The 23,666-nt window shown below is 40.8% G+C and overlaps 1 protein-coding gene across 1 annotated transcript in view; it reads left to right on the top strand.

Annotated features, from left to right (window-relative positions):
• The window catches only part of LOC104135673 (propionyl-CoA carboxylase alpha chain, mitochondrial), a 252,781-nt gene that overhangs the window by 27,349 nt on the left and 201,766 nt on the right, over positions 1-23,666 (top strand). Inside the window, exons 2-5 of the mRNA XM_035889044.1 lie at positions 2,888-2,908; positions 7,427-7,504; positions 11,040-11,087; positions 11,181-11,249. Coding sequence (XP_035744937.1) covers positions 2,888-2,908; positions 7,427-7,504; positions 11,040-11,087; positions 11,181-11,249 — 216 coding nt within the window. The remainder of the gene's footprint in view (positions 1-2,887; positions 2,909-7,426; positions 7,505-11,039; positions 11,088-11,180; positions 11,250-23,666) is intronic.

A 23,666-nucleotide genomic window follows, 5' to 3' on the forward strand; every position in this document is an offset into this window, starting at 1 on the left:
CAACTTAATTTTCTGCTGTCGGGGAGGGTTGTGTGCTACTCACTGTTTACATTTGCCCTCTCCCACTCTTAAACAGGAGCTTGTCAAAACTCAGGGGTAGAGTGTAGTTTTGTGCTATTTTTAGTAGTAAAATCTGAGCTCGTAGAAAAAGGCTGCTGCTTTGTGAAACTGTGTTGTCTCTTCCCCCCCTTCCCCCTTTACCCTGGATACTTATGGATTTTTCAGCTGTCACTTAAAAGCTTTACTGTGTTTTTTTTTTTTTTTCTTCTTCTCACTTTTCATGAAAATGCAGTGAAATTATTGCAGAACTATACTAATGGCTGTGTTTTTTTTGGTGAAGGCTCTTATCCATTAGGCTATGGAGTAACTTCACTGAGGCAGTTGCTATGTTTTTCTTCTCTTACTTCTACAGATTGCTTTAAAAGAGGAGATTATTTAGGATAAGAACAAGCAGCATTATTACGCAGTGTTGTGTAACAGTTGAATGACACTACAGCTAGTTTGTATGTGGGAAAAGTGGTGCAAAATACCTCTAATTGCTTACAATGGGAAGAATTTATAATTATTACTTTTCCTGAGAGGACAAATGTGTGAGGAGGCCTGCAAGTTCCAGTGGAGAAGAGAGGATCGACTTGCAGAAAACTTTTGCTCTGTGTCCCCCTGAGAGTGTGGGGTAGGTTTTTCTCTCTAGAAATGTAACTCCATAACAATACTATAAAGAACTCCTCACATGTCCTTAAGGGCTATGTAAAAGAAGTGGTTTATGTGGCCAGGGCATATGGCCTGAAGTTGTGTCAGGGCAGGTTTAGGTTGGACATTAGGAAAAACTTTTTCACCGGAAGGGTTGTCAAGCATCGGAACAGGCTGCCCAGGGAAGTGGTTGAGCCCCCATCCCTGCAGGTATTTAAAAGATGGGCAGACAAGGTGCTTAGGCACATGGTTCAGTGGTGGGATGGCAGGGTTAGGTTAACGGTTGGACTTGATGATCTTAAAGGTCTCGTCCAACCTGAATGATTCTATGATTTTGAGAAGGAGTTAGAGGACAAAAGAATGTGCTTTACTCAAGTATTTTTTTTCTCTCAGGAAATACACATAGCAAACCACTTCTCCTGCAAAGGTGTATGTCAGGGAAGCTTCTTGAAATCTATAGAAAAGAGAAGTTTGAGAATGACTGATTAGAGACAGTGATTTGGAGTTAGCAGAGGGCTTGTGCTGTTTGAAGGCTTTATTTTTGGTAGCCACATATGCATGTATGTGTATATAGATGTGGAAGGCTTCTGCCTTTCCCACTAAATAGTCCAGAGACTTTGGTGTCGGTTCTTTGGAGCCTCCCCGTGAAAGGCCTGCTTTGTCTCCTTCCTTCTGACATGTCAAGGGTATGGTCTGACTGTGTCAGTGTAAACATAATAGAATTGTCACCAATGCACCATTTCTGTAAAACAAAGTATCTTTATAGCTACCTAATAGCACTTGTGACTTGAGTAACTGAAGTGATTTTTAGCCCTTGAGACCCGTGTGTGAAAGTCACCTTCAAGACATCAGTATATCGGAAAAGATTTGATCAAACAGATTTGCATGGAAATTACTTTCATAGGTTCTTTTATATTTTGCTAATGTAGGCAAATAGTATAATTGATGTCTTCAATCTTTAATGTGCTTGTAGCTCTTCTATTTTTTTGCCAGGGCTAGTAGCTAGTGAGTTGTCCTTAACTTCTTTTGCCCCTGCATGCAGCAATCAATAAAGGACCTGAGAAAGGACAGAGCAAAACCACTGAGCTGGGGATTCAGCTAATTTCTGTGCTTCTAATCTAATGCTTAGCACTTCTATTTAGCTTTTATGCAGAACTGGTTCTGTTTAGAATATAACCAAAATTTCTTTTTGAGCGGGTTGTACTTCTGGAGCTGGGAGAAAATCTAATGTTGAAAGAGGGCTGTAGTTACAGAATGGGGATGAGAGGTGGCTTTTGATATTTCAGTCCTGAAATGCTTCTGAGAGATGTCAGACTTAAAAATAATGTAGAAGAAAGATACATCATGAAATCAACAGTAAACTGCTGACATGGCTTTTATCAGTGTAAATTAGTCTTCTAACTATTGAGCTGAATGTATGGAAGGTTTCTCTGCCATCTGTGCCCTCATAAGCTGCTAATCTATGCACCCACCATTTTTAAGCCATGGACATTACTTGTACAGTGGGAGCTCCTTGCTCTCATTTGTGACGTTATTTTTAGTATGCTGTTATCCCAGGGAAATGTTTTTCCTCTTGCTTGAGCACAGATGTATTAAGCTGGTGGGATAGCAAGACTGGTATAGTCTGCCATGAAAGAAGGGAGTTAAAATGGTCACCAGTCTGGAGAGATGAATGTAGACCTAAACTTCTGGAATTCAGTGATTGTTTCTAGCATGTAAACTACAGATATTGGTATTGACAAGTGCTCTTAAAGCATACCACAGGTAGAGACTTCTGGTTTTCTCTTTGCTCCTAGGAGTAGCTCTTCGGATTCTGTAGGCGAAGCATGCTGTGCCATCTACTGCGGGCAAATCTTCGTTCTGGAAGAAAAAGGGTTAATTGAAGTTTACATTGAGTAGGAAGTATCAATCTTGTTCTGAAACACTAATTATGTGGTTTAATTTTCTTGTTATTTTGGCTGTCCCAAACTTGTATTGGGTGGTTCCTGCATGATAGTTACAGTGCTGTGATCTATTTCACAGGTGCTGGCCTTAATGGAGTTATTTAAGCTGCTGCTGTGAGAAACTGTTCTGACTTGGTGCAGCTGCTAGGTCTCGATCATGGGCCATTTCTTTTGCACTTCTGTCTCCCTCCAACCTGTGCCAGCACTGCTGCTTGAATGTCTAAGTGGATAAGCTGGACTGAAATCTGGCTAAGAACACACTTTTCCCACTCCTTGTGAGTATCTTCTCAGCTGGATGTATTCCCTGGTCTGGGTCAGTCTGTGACTATGCAAACTTTTGGTACTGGCACAAGGGAGAAGGTACTTGGATGTAGGAATGATTTAGTTTTTTAAAAAATAGCCTTGGGTGGATGGGTGTTTCCTTGCTTGTAGTTTGTGTGCTGTGTTGGCAAATACGAAAACTGGATTTTCTCTTCTCCCTCTTAGAATGCAAAGGAAGGGAAAGTGCTTCATTACAAGAAAAAAAACCCCCATGTTTGCTTTTTCTATTTACAAGACTTGTACAATCTTGTATTAATCTGTATTTTCAGTCCTACAGATTAAAATTCTTGCAGACACCTGAAGTTCCTGTGTAATCAAAATATGGAAAAACTAAATTTTCTTCATGTTTATAATTACTCAGGAATTTTTAGAGATAATGAGAAATATACTGCAAATATAAAGGGGTTATTCTTGTGGTGTCTTAAACTTGAATCTCTGAAAGCATAGGGACAAAAATCTGAGTAGGATTGCTAGCGGAAGACAGAAGGAAGAGGTAGAAGTTATGGCTAGTCAAAATAAGTATGCTACTCTAGCTGTTGCTATTGGGTATTGCTTACCGTATTTTCTAGTAATGCTAAAATATACATTCTTTCTCATATTAGACTTAAAGCAAATGTTGGTACATGATGTTTTTCCTGCCTGAAATCTGGAACTCTGCATCTCCATTTTAACACAGAGACCTTTTTCTGCCCAGAAAGCTCAGTATCAGTGAGTTACTTACAAGATGACCAGTATGGCAGGGAAATTACTTTCCTTGATGAGGGATATATAAACCTTTAAAAACATGCATGTAAGCATCTCTAAGTAACAAGTTGATTTTCTATTTTGCTGGTGTGTACTGTCTCCTCAAACCACCTGAAGAGATTTCCTAGGTCTGCACTGGGTCCCTGGGAGACAGGTTCTCTGCTAGCCCTCAAAGTGGCAGTGTGTGATGAGCATACCGTTATGCAACTTACTGTGTAGCTTGATTTATATAAAGTTATTTTGTAATTGCTACAGCTATTCAGGTTTGAGCTCAGTTTGCCTATTGCGCAATTAATAGATAAAGCAGGATGCTTTTCCAAAATACAGTGCTAATACTATCTGATTTTTGAGGATTCAGTAGAGGTGGGAAACTCCAAGCCAAATTCAGCAGTTCAGAGTTGGGCTCTCATAAATGAATGGTCTGTGTTCTTGGGCTTTCAAGAGTCAAAAGCTTTATCAAATTGAAGTAACAAGTCATGACGAAAATAGGTTATACCTGATGACTCTACTGCCCTTTCCTAGTTTTGCAAGATAGGAAAAAGTCACTAGGTCAAGCTGAGCTCTTGGGGCTCTGTTCTGAGGAAACTTTATGTAAGTTGTAGTACCTAGGGCATATGTGGTTTTGGGGAATTAAGCATCTAGCTTGAGAGTTAGGTTGACTTAGCTGGGTTGGTGGTTTGAGAGTTCTGTGGAGGTTTTGGTGTGGCTTTTAACAAACCCCCCTCTAGCAGGAGCTTGGGAGCCCAAGGGTGGGTGGCACCTGAGCAGCTGTAGATTTGGAGATGACAATTTAGCAGTGTTCCATTGTGGTTTCAGTTGTGCATTATTTACAAAATATCTGTTTATTTTAAAATATGTTTATTCAGTTGCTCATAGTGACTAGGAGCAGACCACTCAAGAGACTTTTCTTGAAGTGGATTCTAGATTAAGCAAGCTCTTAAACCTTAGTGTGTATTGGTACAGATACATACAAAACCCCACAAACCCTTCTTTCCAAAACTGTGAATCAGCATTCGAATTTCATATCTGAGTTGAGCAATATTGCTTGATTTGTTTTAGGAAACTACCCTACATGTATTCAGGCCTCAACCAGGTTCTCTAAGTGATTCTAGTGTGTGTGTGGTGGGGGGAGGAGGAGGAGGTAGTTAAGTTTTTTAAACCCAGATGCGTGATTAGGTTAGGCTATTAGAAGATTTTTACGTGAAATCTGTCCAATTCTGTAGTGTAAAACCAGAACTGAGTGTGGTTTAATGCTTTACAGTTTTTTTTAATTGCTTGGTAACTTTACTATTTCTCTATAAAAAGTTTGAACAGGGCTCTTTTTGCCAAGAGAGCACATGGCTAAGATTCTGAAACTTAATGCTAACTAATTTTCTCATCATAGCCTTTCCTTCCAGTTTCCATCTGTGGCATAACTTTTCTGGCTTCTCATGTGTTCGAAACTAGCTTTGTATAAAAGTTGCTCACAAGAAAGTTCGGAAGCTTTTCATTCCTTGCCCCTGCACCCCCCAGCTAACTGCAAGTATTTAGATGACCTTTAACAAGCACTTTCTTCATTGAATAATATTAACTCGGTGGAGGCTTTTTTCCTTTTTTTTTTTTGTGTCCTGTGTGACCTTCTTCAGACTATTTGTGATCCCACAAGCATATCTGTCAATAGAGGTTAGAGGGACTCGATCCGCTTAACTGCGTGTACTCTGGAGCAGGAGAATATACTCTCCTGCTTCTGCTATAGGTATCCTTGCTCTTCCCTCTGACAGGATCTGGATCACAATACAGTCACTGAAGGTGTAACGGTCCTGCTGTAGACTTGGGATAATGACCCAAGAACCTCTGATGTGGTTGCAGCTGGCAAAATTCAGTCCTTAGCTGTATCTTACCTCTTAGATGCCTGAAACAGCTTGTACTGTCACATCCTTGGAAAAAGAATATACTCCTGCAAAAAGAAGAAACCTCTGGTGGTTTTCAGTCTAGCACATCAAATAATTTGCATTTCAGGTTGTTATTCTGGATTTTATATTTGGAGAGGGAAGTAAAAGAATGAGAGAAGGAAAAAAAACCCCACCAAAACAAAAAACTGAGTGGGAGAGAACTCAGTGTGTGAAACTGGATGGAATAGTTGCTTTCCACTGACTTTTTAGTTCCAGAATAATTAAGAATATCTGAATTGTTCCAGAATAATTAAGTTTATCTGGATTAACCGGGACAGTGTATGCTATGTCTGCCACTAGTGATTGGCATCTGAATGGTTTGTGAGGCTGTAGCAGCTTTCTAAGTAGAAAGTGAAGCTCAGTCTGAGCAAGCACGAGGTAGTGTGCTGTAAGGCTTCCTTTAGTTCTGTATTACAGGACTTGTACTGAAATATATTGTTTCTCCTTTATAATATCAACTGCATTACAGATGTGATGCCCTTCTCAATCCTGGGCTGGTTTCTGCTTTCTGTGAGGCAATGTGAAAAGTGCCTTCAAACTAGGATCAGGCTAGAGGGCTGCATAGGGAGCATTCTCATTTTGGTTACTGCCAGCCACTAGTACTTCGGAGCTGGTATGAGCTTACAGTGAACTTAAGGTAATTGAAAAATTGATAAAATTCTGTGTTTACTACTGTTGCGGAAGGAGCAGCTGAATTAACTAATTAACTCTTTATATGAACATATATGTCCTTCTTTTTTGGTCTCCTTTCTAGTGTAGTCAGTCTTCATAATTTTCAGTCTTTCCTCACAGGATAGCCTTTACTTTCTATTAAACTTGTTACTCTGATTTCTGCAGCTTCTGAAAAAAATTCTTTCAGACAGAATTGATAGGTTCTGAGTTCTGGCAGTTGCCAGTCATTGCTGTTTTGTGCTTCCTACTAGACTATATTTGGACAGTCTTTCTGATTTTAGCTGGGTGAGCAAGTCTAGGTTTCCCCAAGTTGTCTGTATCTGTATTGATGGAGCTTTGGTGTGGGATCACTTATCTGTCTGATAACTTTTGTTTATTGTTAACTGTAACTGCCGTTACATTGTGAAATGACTTGCTTGAGAAGTACCTGTCTGAATCTCCTTGAATCTGTCGTGTTATCTTCGAAACAGCAGATGTATCTTGATACACTTGCAAATTTGCAAGTGTATCATCTGTCGTGTTATCTTCGAAACAGCAGATGTATACTTCCTTTCCTGACGTATCATGCAAAATTGTTAAACTATGGGATCTAAGTTTTTGTGGAAGTTGGTTCAGAGCAGAAGTCTTGGAGAAAAAGGCTGCTTTTCCTCAGAGCACTGTCAGGGGTTGTGGTAGGGAAGACTAAACTAGCGTCTAAAGTCTGTCCTACTTTTGCTGTCCATACTGGCCCAGTCCATTACCTGCTCTATTTCCAACAACTCCGCTTGTAGTGAAGGCCTCTCCCCATCCCCAGTGTGTACAGACACAGGCATGCATGCTCTTCTGACAGCTTCCTGGTAGCTATTTCTTGGAACAAGAAAGAAAGAGGATGTTGTAGTGGAGAGTTTATCAAAAATAATTTATACCTAAGCTAATGATTTCATATCTAGAGCTTCTGAATTGGCTTTGGTTACTGTTTGTTGGGTGTGTGCTTGGGGGAGGGCAGATCTTTAATCTTTCATCTACTTTGTGGGGGAATGGAAGGACATGGAGGAGTTTCCTCAAGATGTCAGTATATGAACTGTTTTTATCTGACTGGAATACTGTAGCAGGAGGAAAATGTTTAACTCCTTCTTTCTTCTGTAGTGTGAAACGCTGTGTTCAAGATGGTGCCTTAAAACCTCACATAAACTGTATTCATCTGTGTATGATCCAAATGAAAAGGTAAGTAGTATGGTGTGTGTTTTCTCTTTAGCATTTTAATGTACTGCTGACGCCTGGTTTTTAAAGCTATCCTCTCCCCTGTGCTGCTACTAACAATGGTAGCTTTCCTAGTATAACCCCTGTACAGTCACTGGTTTAATAACATGGTTTTCTTCCTTTTTTTTTTTAAAAAAAAACCAAAAAGGAAGTTGCTTTTGCAGTATACGTGTGAAGATTGGATACTACTTCAAGTGCATACCTTAAAAGGTTGGATAAGTGATTGTGAGCTTGGGAAAGTTACATACTGGCCTGAACATGTTACAAGTATGAAACGGCTATTAATATTTTGCATGGTGTGGGAGGTATAGGCCTGTTAAAACATCTGGGAGCTAGAGTAGCCAAAAACTTTTCATAGAAACAAAAGTATGCAATAGTGGCAGCAGTTAAATGATCTGACACGGTGGTGAGAACTTTAGAGCCTGGATAAAGATGGGCCTTTAAGGCCTGCAGAGAATAATAAATCCTCATCTTGGGACTTGTGCAGTAGCAATCTCAATTTACAGTAACTAGCCAAGAAAAACTTTTCTTGTGGGAGATTGTCTTGGCATGGCCTCTAAAGTAACACACTTGGAAAAATAATGTGGCTGAAGGTACACTAGTATTGAAGGGCAAGAATGCTGACAATTCAGGACTGATAGGTTTGCCCTTGTAGAAGTGTAGAAGCAATTAACCATTAGTGAAATGGTATTCAAGAACAGGGAAAAACAGTATGTACCTAGAACTGTGGCTTAAAGAAGTCTTCAGAAGAAATCTGTGTTCTTAAGGTCCTTGCTTAATCAAGGTCCCATTCCTTTTCTAAAAGCATAGCTATGTTTAGACAACATAATTGGGTATTTGCTTTCTCTTAACTAGGAGCTATGTTATTGCCAGTGGCTAATAACAGATAGTTTAAGCTCTTTTCTACTTTTTTCCCTTCACTGCCCCTTCCACCATCTTTGTAATGACAAGATCTTCATATCAGACCTTTTAAAGCTAATTAGTGAAAATGACACAAAAAAGAAAGGCTGCATGTTATATCAAAGCAGCATGTGGGTTTTTTTACATGCTGTCCTTGAGACTTGTCTTTAATAGCAGGAGCAGGAGTCCAGTCTTTCTGTTAGTGTCTTTATTGCAGAATTAGAAAATTAAAATGAATGTCAAATAGACTTAACATCTTGATACTCAGAGTCTTGTCTTGCACTGTGACCCTCCTTGATTAATAAAACAACTGTTATATACCAACAACTAAGTTGATGAAGCATTTGAGTTGTTAAACTTTTCAATGCCAAGTATTTGGGAGCTTTTTTATTCCCCCTCAAGTCTGTATACCTAAAAAGTTTCAGGTGCCTAGAATGCTGAAATTTAGGTTCAGGAACAATTTGTATGAGCATGTTGGAAACCTTTCTGTTTTTTCACTGAGTTTTAGACCAGGTCCCCCGCTAAAAAAGCTCTTCAAACAAATTGCTAGTTCCTGTGGTGGTGTTATAGTATTTGTACCTCTGATAATTGAGCTTGCTTCAGGATGTTTAAGATCCATCTTTTGAGGGGTGCGGGTGTGCTTTCATACTAGGGAGTGGTATGCATTCCTCAGGAGGTCTGGCTGAATTTACCATACAAGCTTGCTGCAGCTGTTACCTGGAGGGTTTTATCCCTTAATTTCTGTATGTTGTTATCACATGGTAGTATTTTTAAACTGGTCATGTGATGCCAGCTCAGCCCTGGCTTTGAAGAAGTAAATTTGGTCAAGGGCACCTTGAGTAGTGTGCCTGTTTAGAGTAGGGGAGCAAACAATATATACCTTAGTCTGTCACTAGCAGTTCCTGTTAGAGTTCTGCAGTGCTCCTTCCTTTCCTCTTACACCTGCCTTCCCCTCCCCAAATTAACTAATGACTGGGGAGGAGTAACAAACAGTTTCATTGTTGCAGTGACAATACTTCCTCTGCCCCCCAGTCCATATGAAAACCAGCTGTTTGGTGTAGGGGAGGGACAATAGCTATTCAATGTCTTAGGGCATAGTTTGATAAACCTAATCTGGTATAACTGCAGGCTGCCCCTGAAGGGGAGAGTCTTGCTGGTTCCCTAGCCTGTTTTTTGATTTGGAGCGTGGGAGGCAGAGTAGGACTGTTCGATTAGCGTGTTGAACTGATGTGTCCTGAAACTGCATCCCTGCTAGGTCTGATGCGTGGAAAGCAGTGGGGGTGTGTAAAGCAGGATTGTCCCTTTCAGTGGCAGCCTGTGTTTACAAGCTAGCAGGTGCAGTATCAAAGTGCACCTGTATATTTAGAAGTAAGACTAGTGACAGCAATAACCCTTACTCCCAGCAATGAGATTTTTATGCTGAGCGACTCTACTCCCCCACCACTCTGTCTTAATGGGAAGTTTTTGTCTAGGGTGTAAGGCTTGTTGACTTCAGACAGCTTATCCCCTTCTTACAGGCATGATAGGAATATTGAAGGTGTATTTACAGCATTAAGTGGACTCAAATGTGAAAGATGGCACTGAATTTTGGGGGTGTACTAAACTTGATTTACTGTTCTGTTGTGCTTTGCTTACTGCTTAGTATTGAGTATGTAACACCGTTATGATGGCAATGCGGGATTTTGCCAGGTTCCTTGCAAGAGGCTCAGCCACGAGGAGGGGCCAGGCTGGTACAATTCGGCAAGTGTGCCTTTACAGAATGGAAGTGTTGGTGTTTAACACTTCATGGCCTAGGCAGAGAGGAACCGCTCCTCCTTATGATTGGAATGCCTCCCATGACAGATGACTATTGTAGTCCAGGTCATCTGTGCTGGTTAGAGGCACTGACCACAGGTACCTGCTAGAGTTCTCCTAGTAGAGGTAAAATCAGCTAGGTTTAGGTTTTATACAGGCACTTCCCAAACCAGGTTTGGGAGCTTTCACGGGGGTAGTGCAGTGGGAGAAGAACAGTGACGGTAACTTCCAACAGAAGGATGGTGTGTTTGCTATGTGTCTAGCAGAACTTAGGTGTAAACTTTTAAAATATGGTCTTTAGAGTACTGCCATAATGTGGGGTCCTTCCCTTTTTGTAGTTTTAAAAAAGCAGAGACCTGGGAAGTATGGTAAGCATGCTTCCTTTAAATATCTCCTATGCATTAAAAAACATGCAACTGAGGCATTTCTGGGGTAAAGTGGTTGGTGCATATTTGGCAGTGTTATGAATGTCTCTTCCCTGGACCTGACTGTCTCCTAGAGCCTCTGTAGAGTTCTACTTTCTGTACAGTGTGTGACAAGGTGATCCAGGGAGTGCTGATGTGAATAGTCCACACGTTTTTCTTCTGAACCTGTGTATGTGCTAGGTAGATCTAGTATAGCGTACCTTTTATGCTACATTGTCATTGTTAAATCAGCAGAACCCTTTTAAAAGTAGGTAATCTCAGAGTTACAAGCTCATGGATAAACCAGGGTTTAAGTGGAAGGGAAAAGAATGTGTTTCTGCAGGGAGGAAAACTTGTATTTTGTTCATCTCTCAAGATCCTTATTGTTCTTTTCCCCTCAGACTTTTGAAAAACTCCTTATTGCCAACAGAGGCGAGATTGCATGCCGAGTAAGTATGTAATATTTCAGGTTTTTCTTTTTGTAGTTAATTCTTAGACTATTGGTATTTCAAATATTGATAATTGTCATTCTTATATGGTAGGTCATCAAAACATGTAAGAAGATGGGGATTAAAACAGTTGCCATACACAGTGATGTCGATGCCAATGCTGTAAGTACTACTTGAATTCAAATGGTAGATGGCGTTCTTAGTAATTCAACGAGACTTGCAGCTGTTATGCAGGCTCGTTGAGTGCCATGGTGGGCATGTTGGCAATTCTGAAGTATCTGTATATGTCCTTTTCTTCCATTGATTACAAGGAGGGGAGATGCCAAGGGGCAGGGGACAGGACGGACAAGTATGTAGTATGGGTTTTTTGTGAACTCTCTTGTGTTTTGCTCATATAAGTGTTACCTTTCTTTTTCCCTGGATTAAGCTAGCCAATAACACCTGGTAGGTATGTGCACCAAGTGTAAGAGTGGCAGCGAAACCTAAATTTTGTTTTGCTAATGTACACAAAAAAGGCAATGAAAAGTGGATCTCAGGAGATGGTATAAACTTGGTATAAATTGTTCCTGTGCCTGGTATATCCAACTCATTGTTTCCCACTTCCCAGAGGAATGCCCTCTCCTACTGTGTGTGTTGAACGGGCCCATGGAACCGTTCCATTTGAGGATGCTGAGGTGCCTTGAATATTTAGCAGCGTGGCAGGAAGGTGGTAAAATGGCTATCTAGACAAGTACCATACTCTTCTAGCAACTCGCCTGTTTTCAGGTCTTGTAGTCTTTATTAGAAATATTTTAAATCACTTGTAGCAAGAACAGGAAGATAACTTCCTCTGAGATAGCAAGTGTAGTCATACTTGCATATCCTTGTTGACTAGAGAGAACATCATATTGTTCCTTGCCTGCAAGAACTGCTACGGGAGAAAGGACTGGGGGTGCACCCATGTCCCAGGATAGTTCATTGCAATCTGGAAGGGAGTTAAAAGCCTGTGTTATGATTTAATAGAAGAGGTCCCTCAGACAAGCTATCGGGTGGAAAAAAAAAAGTGTATTTTACGCAGAACAGGATTTGTGAATATAGGTGGTGGGTTGTTCAATGTTGAAAAACTGGAGCATGGTTGATGGAATTTGTGAAAGTAGTTAGAACTTAGGCACTTTCAGAGTTAAGTGAAAGGTGAGACCTGTTGGGAGTTTTGGACTTTGACAGTGCTTTTGTCTGAGTCCTTTTGTGGTTCTATTCCTGCATGACCAGCTCAGTTCATGTAAATAGGCTTTTTGTAGAGCAAGGGACTGAAACTTGATTTTTCTGAGACGGGACAAATGCCCTATTGCGGCATTTCTATGCCAAGTAATTATTTCTTTCTGAGGTGAATGAAGAGTATACTTGGTCTGTATTTTGACTGATAGCCATAACTGGGAGAGTATAGTAGCTTGTGGATGCTCGACGGACTGTGAAACAAGTTCTTAATGGATGGGAGTTGGACATCATGATAAATTCTTAATTCTTTTTGGAAGCCAAGGGTTAAGTGGATATGCATACAAATTACTCTGTATGATGTATGATCCCTCTGGTAAAACAAGCACGCTGATGGGTACTTGTATTCCATCTTACGTGTATGGTATCTGCTGTTAGGATGAATGGATTCGCTGTTCAGCAGCACTGCAGAGGCTTGTTTGCTGGCACAAATCCATTCTGAAAATATACTAAAAAAGCTGGTTAAAAAGAGAAAACATATTCTTTTGCCAGTTTATAGTGACTTGAGAAAATGAATTGGTTTTCTCTCCAACATGTCTGGGTGGCTTTATTTATTGTATGGACTCTGCTATGAGCTGGTGAATATGGAAAAAAAAAATCTTCTGAAAGCAGTAAGTAAAAAAAAACAAGATTGAACAACATGAATGAGTAAGTAAAAAAACCCAAGACTGAAGAACATGAATGAGTAAGTAAAAAAACCCAAGATTGAAGAACATGAATGAGTAAGAATGACAGGAAAAAGTACAACTCATGACCTTAATGAAGGAAGTACAAATAGTGCATTACAAAGAGGAAACTGAAAATGGTAGTTACTCTGCCTCAATCTAGTACTGTCTTAGCTTTAAAAGACAAATAGGGTCGTTAATTTGTAATAATTCATAAGAGAAAGGAAATGCAAGCTAGTATGTCAGAAATGGATTAATATACTCGTAATGGTTCATAAAGATAACATTAAGTGTGTTAAATGAGACGCTGACATTTTGAGTACGTGGGACTAGAGATGAGGCTCTTGCAAATGCTGTAAGGGTGAAATAGTGTCTGCTTAGCTCTTTGGATCCTTGCTTAAAGACCAGTCAGACCTATCGGTACAAGGTTAAGCATTAGCTGTGTGCATTGAAGAAGCTCCAAGTATTTAAAGGAAAACTAGAGAAAGACTTAATACCGTTACCCTATTTTAAACACACAGAACAGTGTTTCAAGTAGCCTAAGCAACATATGTATAATTAGACCAAAAAAGTAACTTATGTCTACCATAAATCCTTTAATCACTACCTTGGGTGCTTGGGAAATAGTTTAAGTACTGTCATCTGTGTTAATGACTTGAATACCTCTGGTTGTTCATAGTTTGCAGAAATGACCTGGCCATTGCAGTGATGTGTGTGACTGCCAGTTTGGGCAATCTTGGTAGATGAGTCCAGACACCAAATTCTTTGACTGTGTTACCTACCATAAAGTAACAAACCATGTTTGCCCCATGTTGTTCACTTGTGTTCAGGTTCCATTAACAGCTATCTTTTTGGTTATTACGAGTGGTAGCAAAATTGCAAATTGCTCTGAAATCAAACTTGGGAGCTGATGCAACCTGCCAAATGAACCTCTGTCCTCATGTAGCTAGGAGAAACCTGTTTGCTTAGTGGTGGGATCCTGTGAAAGAGTTGTGAATATCCTTTTGACTTTGTGCTTGACAGAATTAAGGAAGACATCCCTCATTCCTTCAAAACTTCTATTGCAAAGACTATGAATATCATAGGCAGCTACCTAGATGATGATAGTCATTGAACCAAAGGCAGGAATAGATGTAAAGGGATGCGATTGAACTAATTGCCCATCCCAAAGCTGTTTGTCTTTACTAAAAATAGTGGGACCTGTTTATAAGTGACTAGAGTAGGTAGGGAATCTTTAGAAAAATATTTTTTATTGAAGTATTTAGAAATAGCATTAATTGGAGTAGGTAAATTTTCTGTTTTGAACTTAGAGTGACTTTTGAGATGTAGTGATAGCCCCTTATTTATTCTGGCAAGTAGCTACACAGATTACATGTAACATGGGTAGTGTGATACTCTTAATGCTAATTCATTTTTACAAGTAACTGTAAAAGCAGGGCAAACTAGACAGTCTGTTACAGCTCTCTGGCTTTCCATGCTGTCACTGGTTGAAAACAGAACTGAGACTGAGGTGAAACAGGGTTCCTTGAGTGTGCTCACTAAACATTTAAGGGGAAAAAAACCCAATCACAAGGTACTGAGCAATTCAGGGATAGCTTCTGGTTTATTGCCCATCTAGTGTCATATACATAAATGACATGAGCAGGCATTTCCACTGGTGCTTGGATAGGAATGGTATATATAGCTTTAAAATCATTGGTCTTTGTCTAGAGATACTGTAAGAATTACTAGTGAATAGTCTTACCCTATGATTTTATTTTGGAAAAAACTTGTTTGTTGAATATTCAACTTTTCTTTCATTTTTTTAATGTTAAAATTCTCTGAAATCCTTGTGGAGTCTACAGTGCTGAATGAAGGTGGTGGGAATAGCTGAAATACACATAAACTTTCAATGAAACTACTTTTTCTTGTTCTTCAGACTTGGTTTCTGCAGAACACCATAGCAAATGTCTTGAGCATGCTCTTGGAGCAATATTCATTTTGACATACCTCTCATTAATATATAAATTAGTAACAAGGCTATAACAGTACAAAGAAATTTTTACTTCAAGAAATTAAAACTTTGCTGTTGTGAGCAGGAAGCAGCAGAAAGGACTGTTATAAATTGGGAATGTGGCAAAAACTGAACAACCTGCTGAGAGCCAAATAAAGCTTACACGAAGAGAACAAAATATTACTTAGTGCTCTTAATTTGAGAAATAGCCAAAGGTCTGAAGGATTTCTATAGGTTGAAACTACTAAGGTGATGGGAGGGAACATTAACAAAGCTTAAAAAGAGGTGAGTGACTTCAGAGTGCTTGTGTATAAATATAAAATTACAGGTAGATGGAAATGGCATTAAATGGTATTGGATTACATTTACCTTTGTGGAAGTGTGGGAAGGTATGAATTGTGAAAAAGATTGCATCTGAAGTTATGCTGTGGAAGAGTAGTTGCTGCTTTAACAAGTGTCCTGAAATACAGTCATTGTGGTGGTAGGGGAAAACAGCCTGGCAAAATGGTTACTGAGACCCCCATAGAGCATACAGTTGCCTATGTGGTACTGAGTATGTTGAGAAAAGTAGGTCATAATGGATGCTTTTTAGGGTCTTGAAAATCCTGGCCAATACTTCTTATTACATCTGTTATTTTCTCCACTTTCCCCCAAATAACTTGTATACTGTTCAAAATGCTGGGTTTTTTTTTCCACTTCAGAGTTCAGCTTGCAAAATATTAATTCTTTACACTTGGATAGGTAAACTGGGGAAGGACTAGGAGAATTTGGAAGTTTTTTTAAATTAAAACATCTGGTGGGGTTATTTTTGGGATGAGAAAACAAGCAAAAAAGCTTTGGCTGAACAAGAGTAATTGTATGTACTTTTTCCCCCTGAACTGATTGGAATAGAGGGTTAAGATGAAAGAGCCTCCTCAACCATAAATGTAACACTGATGGTGCAAACATAGTCAAGGAAAGCTAGAGAACTATTGTAATGCCTAATGTAATCAGCTAAAAGTATGATAAATGAAGAACAAGCTTTCACTAATTGGATCTGAACAAAAGAAGGTATAGCATAAAGCAGTGAATGAGATATAATTTTATTTGGCATTTTTTAACACAGCAGGGATTCTATAGCCATACGAAGCAATGAACTATAAATGACTGAAAAAATCCCATGGGAAAGTAATGTAAACTACTAAAACTTTATGGAGTAGTGGACAGTCAGTTATACTTCTTTAACATAGGGTTTTTTTTCTATCAGTAACTTAAGACTTCAGGTGTTATTGTATTAAATTGCTGTAAGCATAGACATCTCCAAATGTTCTTAACTTTTGCAGATCACTACCTTATTCTGCTTGGGTAATATAATATGAAAATGATGCAAATGCTTTTATTGATGTAAAAGTAATTGCACAGAATTCAGTTGTTCTCCAGAACCCCTAGTCTTCTGAGTGACAGAAAACGGAAAACATCAAATGACCTAGAAATGGAAGATCTATATTTCTTTCCTAACTTTATTTTTTTTAACCTTGGAGTCTGAGGCAGTATTTGAGAAGGAAGTTGGGGAAAAATGTGGTTTAGGGAAACTGCAAAGCTGATTAAGCTTGTAAGCTTCTATACCAAGTCTGTATTGAGCTGAATGAATTTGAGTGAAGAAGTTGAGCTTTTTACTTGAAACGATAAAAACTTTTAATTTTGATGAAGACTTCTCTGTAGCTTAATGGGATGCTGTCAGGTTCTTTTGTTCTTAAGAAATCTAGTTGGCAAAAATAAATATTGTGGGGGAATTCGGTGTTTATGATTTAATCTGAAAAAAACTTAATCGAATTGGAAAATGTAAGTTTTTCTGAAATTGAGGAGTTGTCTTTACTTGTAACTAACTTAAAAATACAGAGATCTTAAAATTTGTCCAAACTGTCATTTGCTTTTTTGCTGTTTACTTTAAATATGCAAAACTTTCTTCCACAATCTGCTACAAAACTGGAAATTCAGTCACTTTGACAGCTCATTGTGTCCCAATGTCACTTCAGGAGTTTGTGCTCAGATAACCTGAGGAAAGATCTAGTTCAAGTACTGATATGAAAAGGAAACTAATACTTTAATGCCTTGTTTAAACACTTGATTCCCAGACTGTTGTATAGAGTGTATATAGAATGGATTCTTTGCCTCCATGTACTGTTGGGAGAAATTCACTCTTCATGAATGGTGTTGTTTCCAAGGGGTGCAGAATAGGAATGTGCCAGATCACACCAAGGAAGCACTAGGGTCAGGTATGCAGTGGGTGTTCTGCTCTCCTGTCAATGCGTTTACCTTTTGTTTCAAAACCAAGACAGCATGTCACTTACTTCTTCACAAGAGGTGGTGGAGGTGTTACTAACCTGTCCCCTTGCCCTATCAAGTGAACTACTGAAGAGTTATGTAAAGCATAAGAGATTAAGTGGTGGTCATCTTGTGAAGGCTCAAATATTTCTGTGGAAGGAGTGTGCTTTTGTTTAAAATTGTATCTTGCTTGCCAAGTGTAGTCTGCTTTTTCTTTTTAAAACTGTATCATTGCTTCTAAGCAGAGTGGATTGATGGAAGATGCTATTGATGAGGAAATAACCAAACTTTCACTGGTTGAGGAACAATGCAAACTTGATCTGCAGCTCTAAGAGTTTGGGAGCTCAACAAAGCTCTTGGGAGTCCTAAAGCTTCAGCCTGTTCTCCAAAGACTGGCTGTGCACTTTATTCAGTGATAGGATGATGTCAAATGCATATATGACCTTTGGAATGGGGACAAACACACCTTTTGTGTATTTTGATGCCTCAGCTTAAATGTCACTTGTGTTGGATTCTGGTTGAAGCTGTAACATTGAGTAGGAGAGGAAGGGTACAGAATAGAATGTTTTAAGCATCATGCTGCAGGATCTTATGGGGACACTTCCTTGGAGGTGGGAAGTATGTATTGGAAAGAGGAGTTGAACTTGGATCTTTTGACCTTTGTGTGGAGGGTTATTTAATTACTAAGCTGATTTATTTGAAAGATCGATGCAAGGATGTATTTGGGTTTGTGTGGCAAGGTTTTGGTAGTGGGGGGGGCTACAGAGGTGGCTTCTGTGAGAAGCTGCTAGAAGCTTACCCATGTCCAACAGAGCCAATGCCAGCTGGTTCCAAGATGGACCTGCTGCTGGCCAAGGCCAGGCCCATTGGTGTTGGTAGTGGCACTTATCTGTGATAACATATTTAAGAAGGAAAAAAACCCAGCTGCGTCTCAGTAGCTGGAGAGAGAAGAGAAGCAAGAGGATGCAAGAGACAACAGCCCTGCAGAAAAAAAGGGGGGGGGGGGTCCTCCGGGTGCTGAAGCAGAGATCCCCCTGCAGCCTGTGGTGAAGACCATGGTGAGGCAGGCTGTCCCCCTGCAGTCCATGGAGGTCCACAGTGGAGCAGATATCCACCTGCAGCCCATGGAGGATCCCACACTGGAGCAGGTGGATGCTCCTGAAGGAGGCTGTGACTCAGTGGGAAGCCAGTGCTGGAGCATGCTTCTGGCAGGATCTGTGATCACATGGAGAGGAGCCCATGCAGGACAGGCCTTCTGGCAGGACCTGTGACCCCGTGAAGGGGCCCACGCTGGAGCAGTCCTTTCCAGAAGGACTGCACTGCATAGAAAGGACCCACGCTGGAGCAATTTGTAAAGGATTGCAGCCCTTGGGAAGGACCCATGCTGGAGAAGTTTGTTGAGGACTTTCTCCTGTGGGAGGGATCCCACGCTGGAGCAGGGGACGAGTGTTAAGAGGAAAGCGTGACCGGGACAGCGTGTGATGAACTGACTGTAACCCCCATTCCCCATCCCCCTGTGCTGCTGTGGAGGAGGAGGTGGAGAAAATTGGGAGTGAAGTTAAGCCTGGGAAGAAGGGAGGGGTGGGGGGAAGGAGTTCTAAGATCCAGGCTTTATTTCTCATTATTTTACTCTGATTTGATTGGTAATAAATTAAACTGATTTCCTCAAGTTGAGTCTGTTTTGCTTGTGATGATAATTGCTGAGTGATCTCTCCCTGTCCTTATTTGACCCATAAGCTTTTCATTACATTCTCTCTCCCCTGTCCAGTTGAGGAGGGGGAGTGAGAGTGGCTTTGGTGGGAACCTGGCATCCAGCCAGGGTCAGTCCACCATGATGGATTTAAATTCATTTATTGGCATAAAGCTCATCTGGGGGAGGTGGTGATTGTCAAAGGTGTACTGAATTGTTCTTGGGGCAGGGAAATGTGGAAGCCCAATCAGAGAAGTTTGTTATGGCTTAGGTGTGTGGGTGCTCAGTGCTGTGGAGAGTGAAGCAGTAGTTCTGTGGGTGCTGATGACTGTCTACATCAGTAGGTAGTATGGAGTAAGACAAGTAGGTCTGTGGAGTGAAATGGTTCATGCTGAAGACATGGCACCCTTGCTGCCTGCCTTTTAGCATCTCTGATTGGTTCTAATCTGGTGCTGTGGACTCTGCCCACTACTGGTGGTTTGATGTGCTTGCTGGACTGCATCTTTTAGTTGAGTTATGCCTGGAAGATACCCAGTTCATGTGCTTTGAGACAACTGTGTGGAGGCAAATGGTGTTGTAAGGGATGAGATGACTGAGAGATTAACTTAAAAAAAAAATGCACTCTGATTTGAACTTGAATACTTGAGTACAGTTGCCTGAAGCAGCTCTAACTGCATGCATGGTACTGCCCTCCTAGACCCATTCTTGCTCTAATACTTTCTTGACCTTGCACTGAGCTGTTTTGGTGCTCTGAACAGACCAGTGGACCTTATTTTTCAAGTTAGTTAACATTTTTTTTCTACTGATTTAGTATGACATAATATTTCAGTGGGATGTCTGACAGATGCTGGAGCCATGTATGGAAGCAGGAAGATTTGGGAGTAGGTCAGCCATCAGTTAAGTCAACTTCTCTTGCCTTGCTGGCCACAGGGCTCTGACACTGTAACCCAGAGTTCTGGGATTTGGAGAGACATACAGGCACCTCAGTGATCAACCTTAAAGACTAGGCAACAGGCTGAGCAGGGCTGAAGTTGCTAGGCTTTACTTCTTCTGAAGACTTGCCTCTCTCTTGGATGGCAGGGGAAGGGTGGGCAGCTCCTTCCTTTGAAGCCACCAGTGTTTGCTGAGGATACCTCTTGAAATCCTGTTGTTGGCATTCTGGACCAATGGCTCCTGCTGCCATAATGCTGGCTCAGCTTCTTGTTTTTATTACAGCGAATTGCCCCAAGAAATCAAGTGGGTGTACACCTGTTGTAGCCCATTTTGCTTGTGTTAATCTCTAGACCTTTCCAGAGGTGGTGGTGGAAAGTGCTTTATGTAGCAATTTTTATGGAACTAAACATTGTCAGCATGACCAAGAAAGATGTTCCTCTGTAAGAGAGGTGCTGCAAGTAGTATGGTTTCCTGCTGCTTCACTCCCTTAGAGACAAGAGTAGAAGGTCCTTGGGCCTCTTCTCCTTTGAGGCTTTCAGTGTCCCATCTTTTTCCTGACTTCATGCTTCTGGGATGGATTTACATACTGAAATATTTAAACAAATGTAGGACTGGCTGGTTTGACTGATTTGATTTTAAAAAACAAAACAAAAAAACCCAAAACCAAACCACGAAAAGACTCTGAAAAAATACCCTTTGCCTCTGTGAATCACATGTTTAAGAATTGCCATTAAAATATACATTCATCACATTACTTGCACGATCTTCGCAAACTTTGCTTACATCAACAAAAAATTTCCCACACCAAAATAAAAATGTCATCACAATGCCAATGAAAATGGACAATTTACACACACTCCACCCCTTGTTCCTTTACCACAATTACAACAGAAATTCCCCACAATCATTCTGCTCTTAGCTCTCCTAGCTGTGTTCAGTCCATGTTTTACCTGTTACCTCTCCCAATTATTATCCTTATCTTGAATTCCTCAGGCCAGGCACCAAAAAGGACTGTGGCATCCAGCCAGGTGCTCACCAAGCTACTCTATTGCTCCCTTCCTCAGCTGGATGGGGAGAAAAATATGATTTAAGGCTCCTGGGTCCAGAGAAGGATGGGAAGAGTTCATTCACCAATTACTGTCACGTGCAAACCAGACTTGACTTGGGGAAATTAATTTAATTTATTACCAATCAAATTGGAGTAGGGTAATGAGAAATAAAACCAAATCTTAAAAGCACCTTCCCTTCTTCCTGGACTCAACTTCAATCCCAAATTCCCTACCTCCATCCCCCTGGGCAGTACAATGGGTATGGGGAATAGGGGTTACAGTCAGTTCATCACACGTGTTGTCTCTGCTGTTCCTTCTTCCTCCCACTTTTCCTCTGCTCCAGCATGAGGTCCCTCCAGTGGGAGACAGTTCTCCACAAACTTCTCCGGTGAGTCCTTCCCCATGAGGTCACAGCCTCCTTCAGGCATCCACCTCTCTGGTGTGGGGTCCTCCACAGGCTGTAGGTGGATATCTGTTCCACCAATGACCTCCATGGGCTGCAGGGGGACAGCCTGCCTCACCATGGTCTTCACTACAGGCTGCAGGGAATCTCTGCTCCAGCACCTGGAGAACCTCCTCCCCTTCCTTCACTGACCTTGGTGCCTGCAGAGCTGTTTTCTCTCACATCCTCTCACTCCTCTACTCCACCTGCTGTTCCACAGCAGTTTTTTTTTTTCCCCCTCTTCTTAAGTATGTTACCCCATAGGTGCTACTACTGTTGCTGACAGGCTTGGCCTTGGCCAGCAGCGGGTCCATCTTGGAAACAACTGGCATTGGCTCTATTGGATATGGGGAAGCTTCTAGCAGCTTCTCGCAGGAGCCATGCTTGTAGCCCCCCTGCTACCAAAATCTTGCTGTGCAAACCCAATACAATGTCCCCAATCCCCCCTAACTCTGCTCACCCCCTACCCCGCCAACCCTTCATGTATCTTGTTTAATATAGGGGAAGAATGGTAGTCTGTGTTTGAATAGTTGGTGCAAGGTAACAGCTATACTTAGTGGTGACTTGGATTGATAGAGGTGCATGTATTCTGTTTAGACGTAGTACCTTTTTTGGTTTCTGTCTCTCTTGCTGTGCTAATTAGGCAATGCTCTGAATTTCATTCCTGGACATTGATGTATAGCATTGTATGAATTCTTGCAGTCCCTTTGCAGCTGGTGTTTAGTATCTGCTTACCTGTTGATCTGTAATGTACAGACCTTGTAAGGTAGGATGCTGGCAGTTCTTAAAGCAAAAATGTTTTTAAGGTGGGCTTAGCTGTTGACAAACTTGTGACACACTGCTTGTGAAAGCATGTCATCTGCTTTGTCTGCTTTCTGTACTAATGGAACATCACTGTCCAGGAAGCATGTTTCCAAAATTGACCTTCTATAATTTTGTTCTCGTCCTTTCTATTCCATATGTAGTTTCCTTGAAGCATTGTGAATTGAGTTTGAGAAGCAACTGTAAATTCAATATGGCATTGATGATACCTGTTGGGGGCAGTGAATGATAGCGCTTCGGAAGGAGGGAGCGGGAGAAAGAAAAGGGGGCACAGTTCTTCACACCCTTTCTTCCACGTGAGCAGTCTGAGCTGCCTGACTAAGGCTGTTACGTACTCTTCCTTTTTCATCTTCAAACACCCTTTTTTTGCAATAATACAAAAATCTTTGTCTACAATAGTGCCTGTCCTAGAAAGCCTGTTAAAAAATCATAAATTTGTTTTGTATCCCTTTGCCTTTTCTTTGTAATCTTAGATAATAATTGGGTACCATAGTGTGCTCTAAGTGCATGCAGCCATCAGTGCAATGAACGCACATTGAGCTTGGGTCCCACAATAACACAACTGTTGGGGAACTCTGTGGGAGAGAACCGTAGAATGGTTTAGGTTGGAAAAGACCTTGAGTCCAGCTGTAGAAGAATGAGGAATGCAAACAGAAGCTGAGGCAACTGTGTTGAATTGCATAGAGATAAGATCTCAGTTAACAGTGTGGGATGCTGGTGCTTGGCCAGTGACTGCAGTTAGTTTGTGTTGTTGCGTAAAAACTGGTATGACCAGGTGATCTTCCAGCTCTTGTTTGTTGGCACTTTTTGGCAGTTTCATGTCTAAGTATGTTACAGGCACTTTCTCAAGGATCAGGTGACCTGCCTTAGTATGAATATTACAGTGATATTTCTTTATTTACCTTGGCAGTGGTTGTCTCCCAAAACCAAGAAAAACAAAAAAAAGGCAGTTTTAAATTTCTCCTGTTGAGTGGCTTCATTTTGTCATGTGGCCCACGCAGTGTATTACTTTTCCAGATGTGTGAAACTTGAGTGCTTGGTGTTTGGACTACTCCCTTCTAATGCTCTGTCATGATGCTGAATAGTGGAGATCCTGAAGGATGTTGCTAGAAGGCTTGTAAGTTCTGTTCATGTGCATGTCTAATGGCTAGTTAATGAAAATCTGCAGGTGCATCTGACTTGTATTTCTATTAGGAATTAATTTCCTTTATTGATTTAAGACAGTAGTGGAATATGAGATCTAACTTGAGTGAAGCTTTCCTTTCTAGTCTTCTAGAGAATACAGCATCCATCCCCTAGGGAATGCTTTTGGTTTTGCCTTATTTTTCACTAACATGGATCTATAAACATCTGTGGGTAACTCCAGTCCTGTCTCTCAGCATGTATGCTTATGAGAGGGGGGACGTGTGCATGGTGGAGGTGCCAGTTTG

Source organism: Egretta garzetta, unplaced genomic scaffold, assembly GCF_000687185.1.
Source record: "Egretta garzetta isolate BGI_Z169 unplaced genomic scaffold, ASM68718v1 scaffold182, whole genome shotgun sequence".
Taxonomy (NCBI): domain Eukaryota; kingdom Metazoa; phylum Chordata; class Aves; order Pelecaniformes; family Ardeidae; genus Egretta; species Egretta garzetta.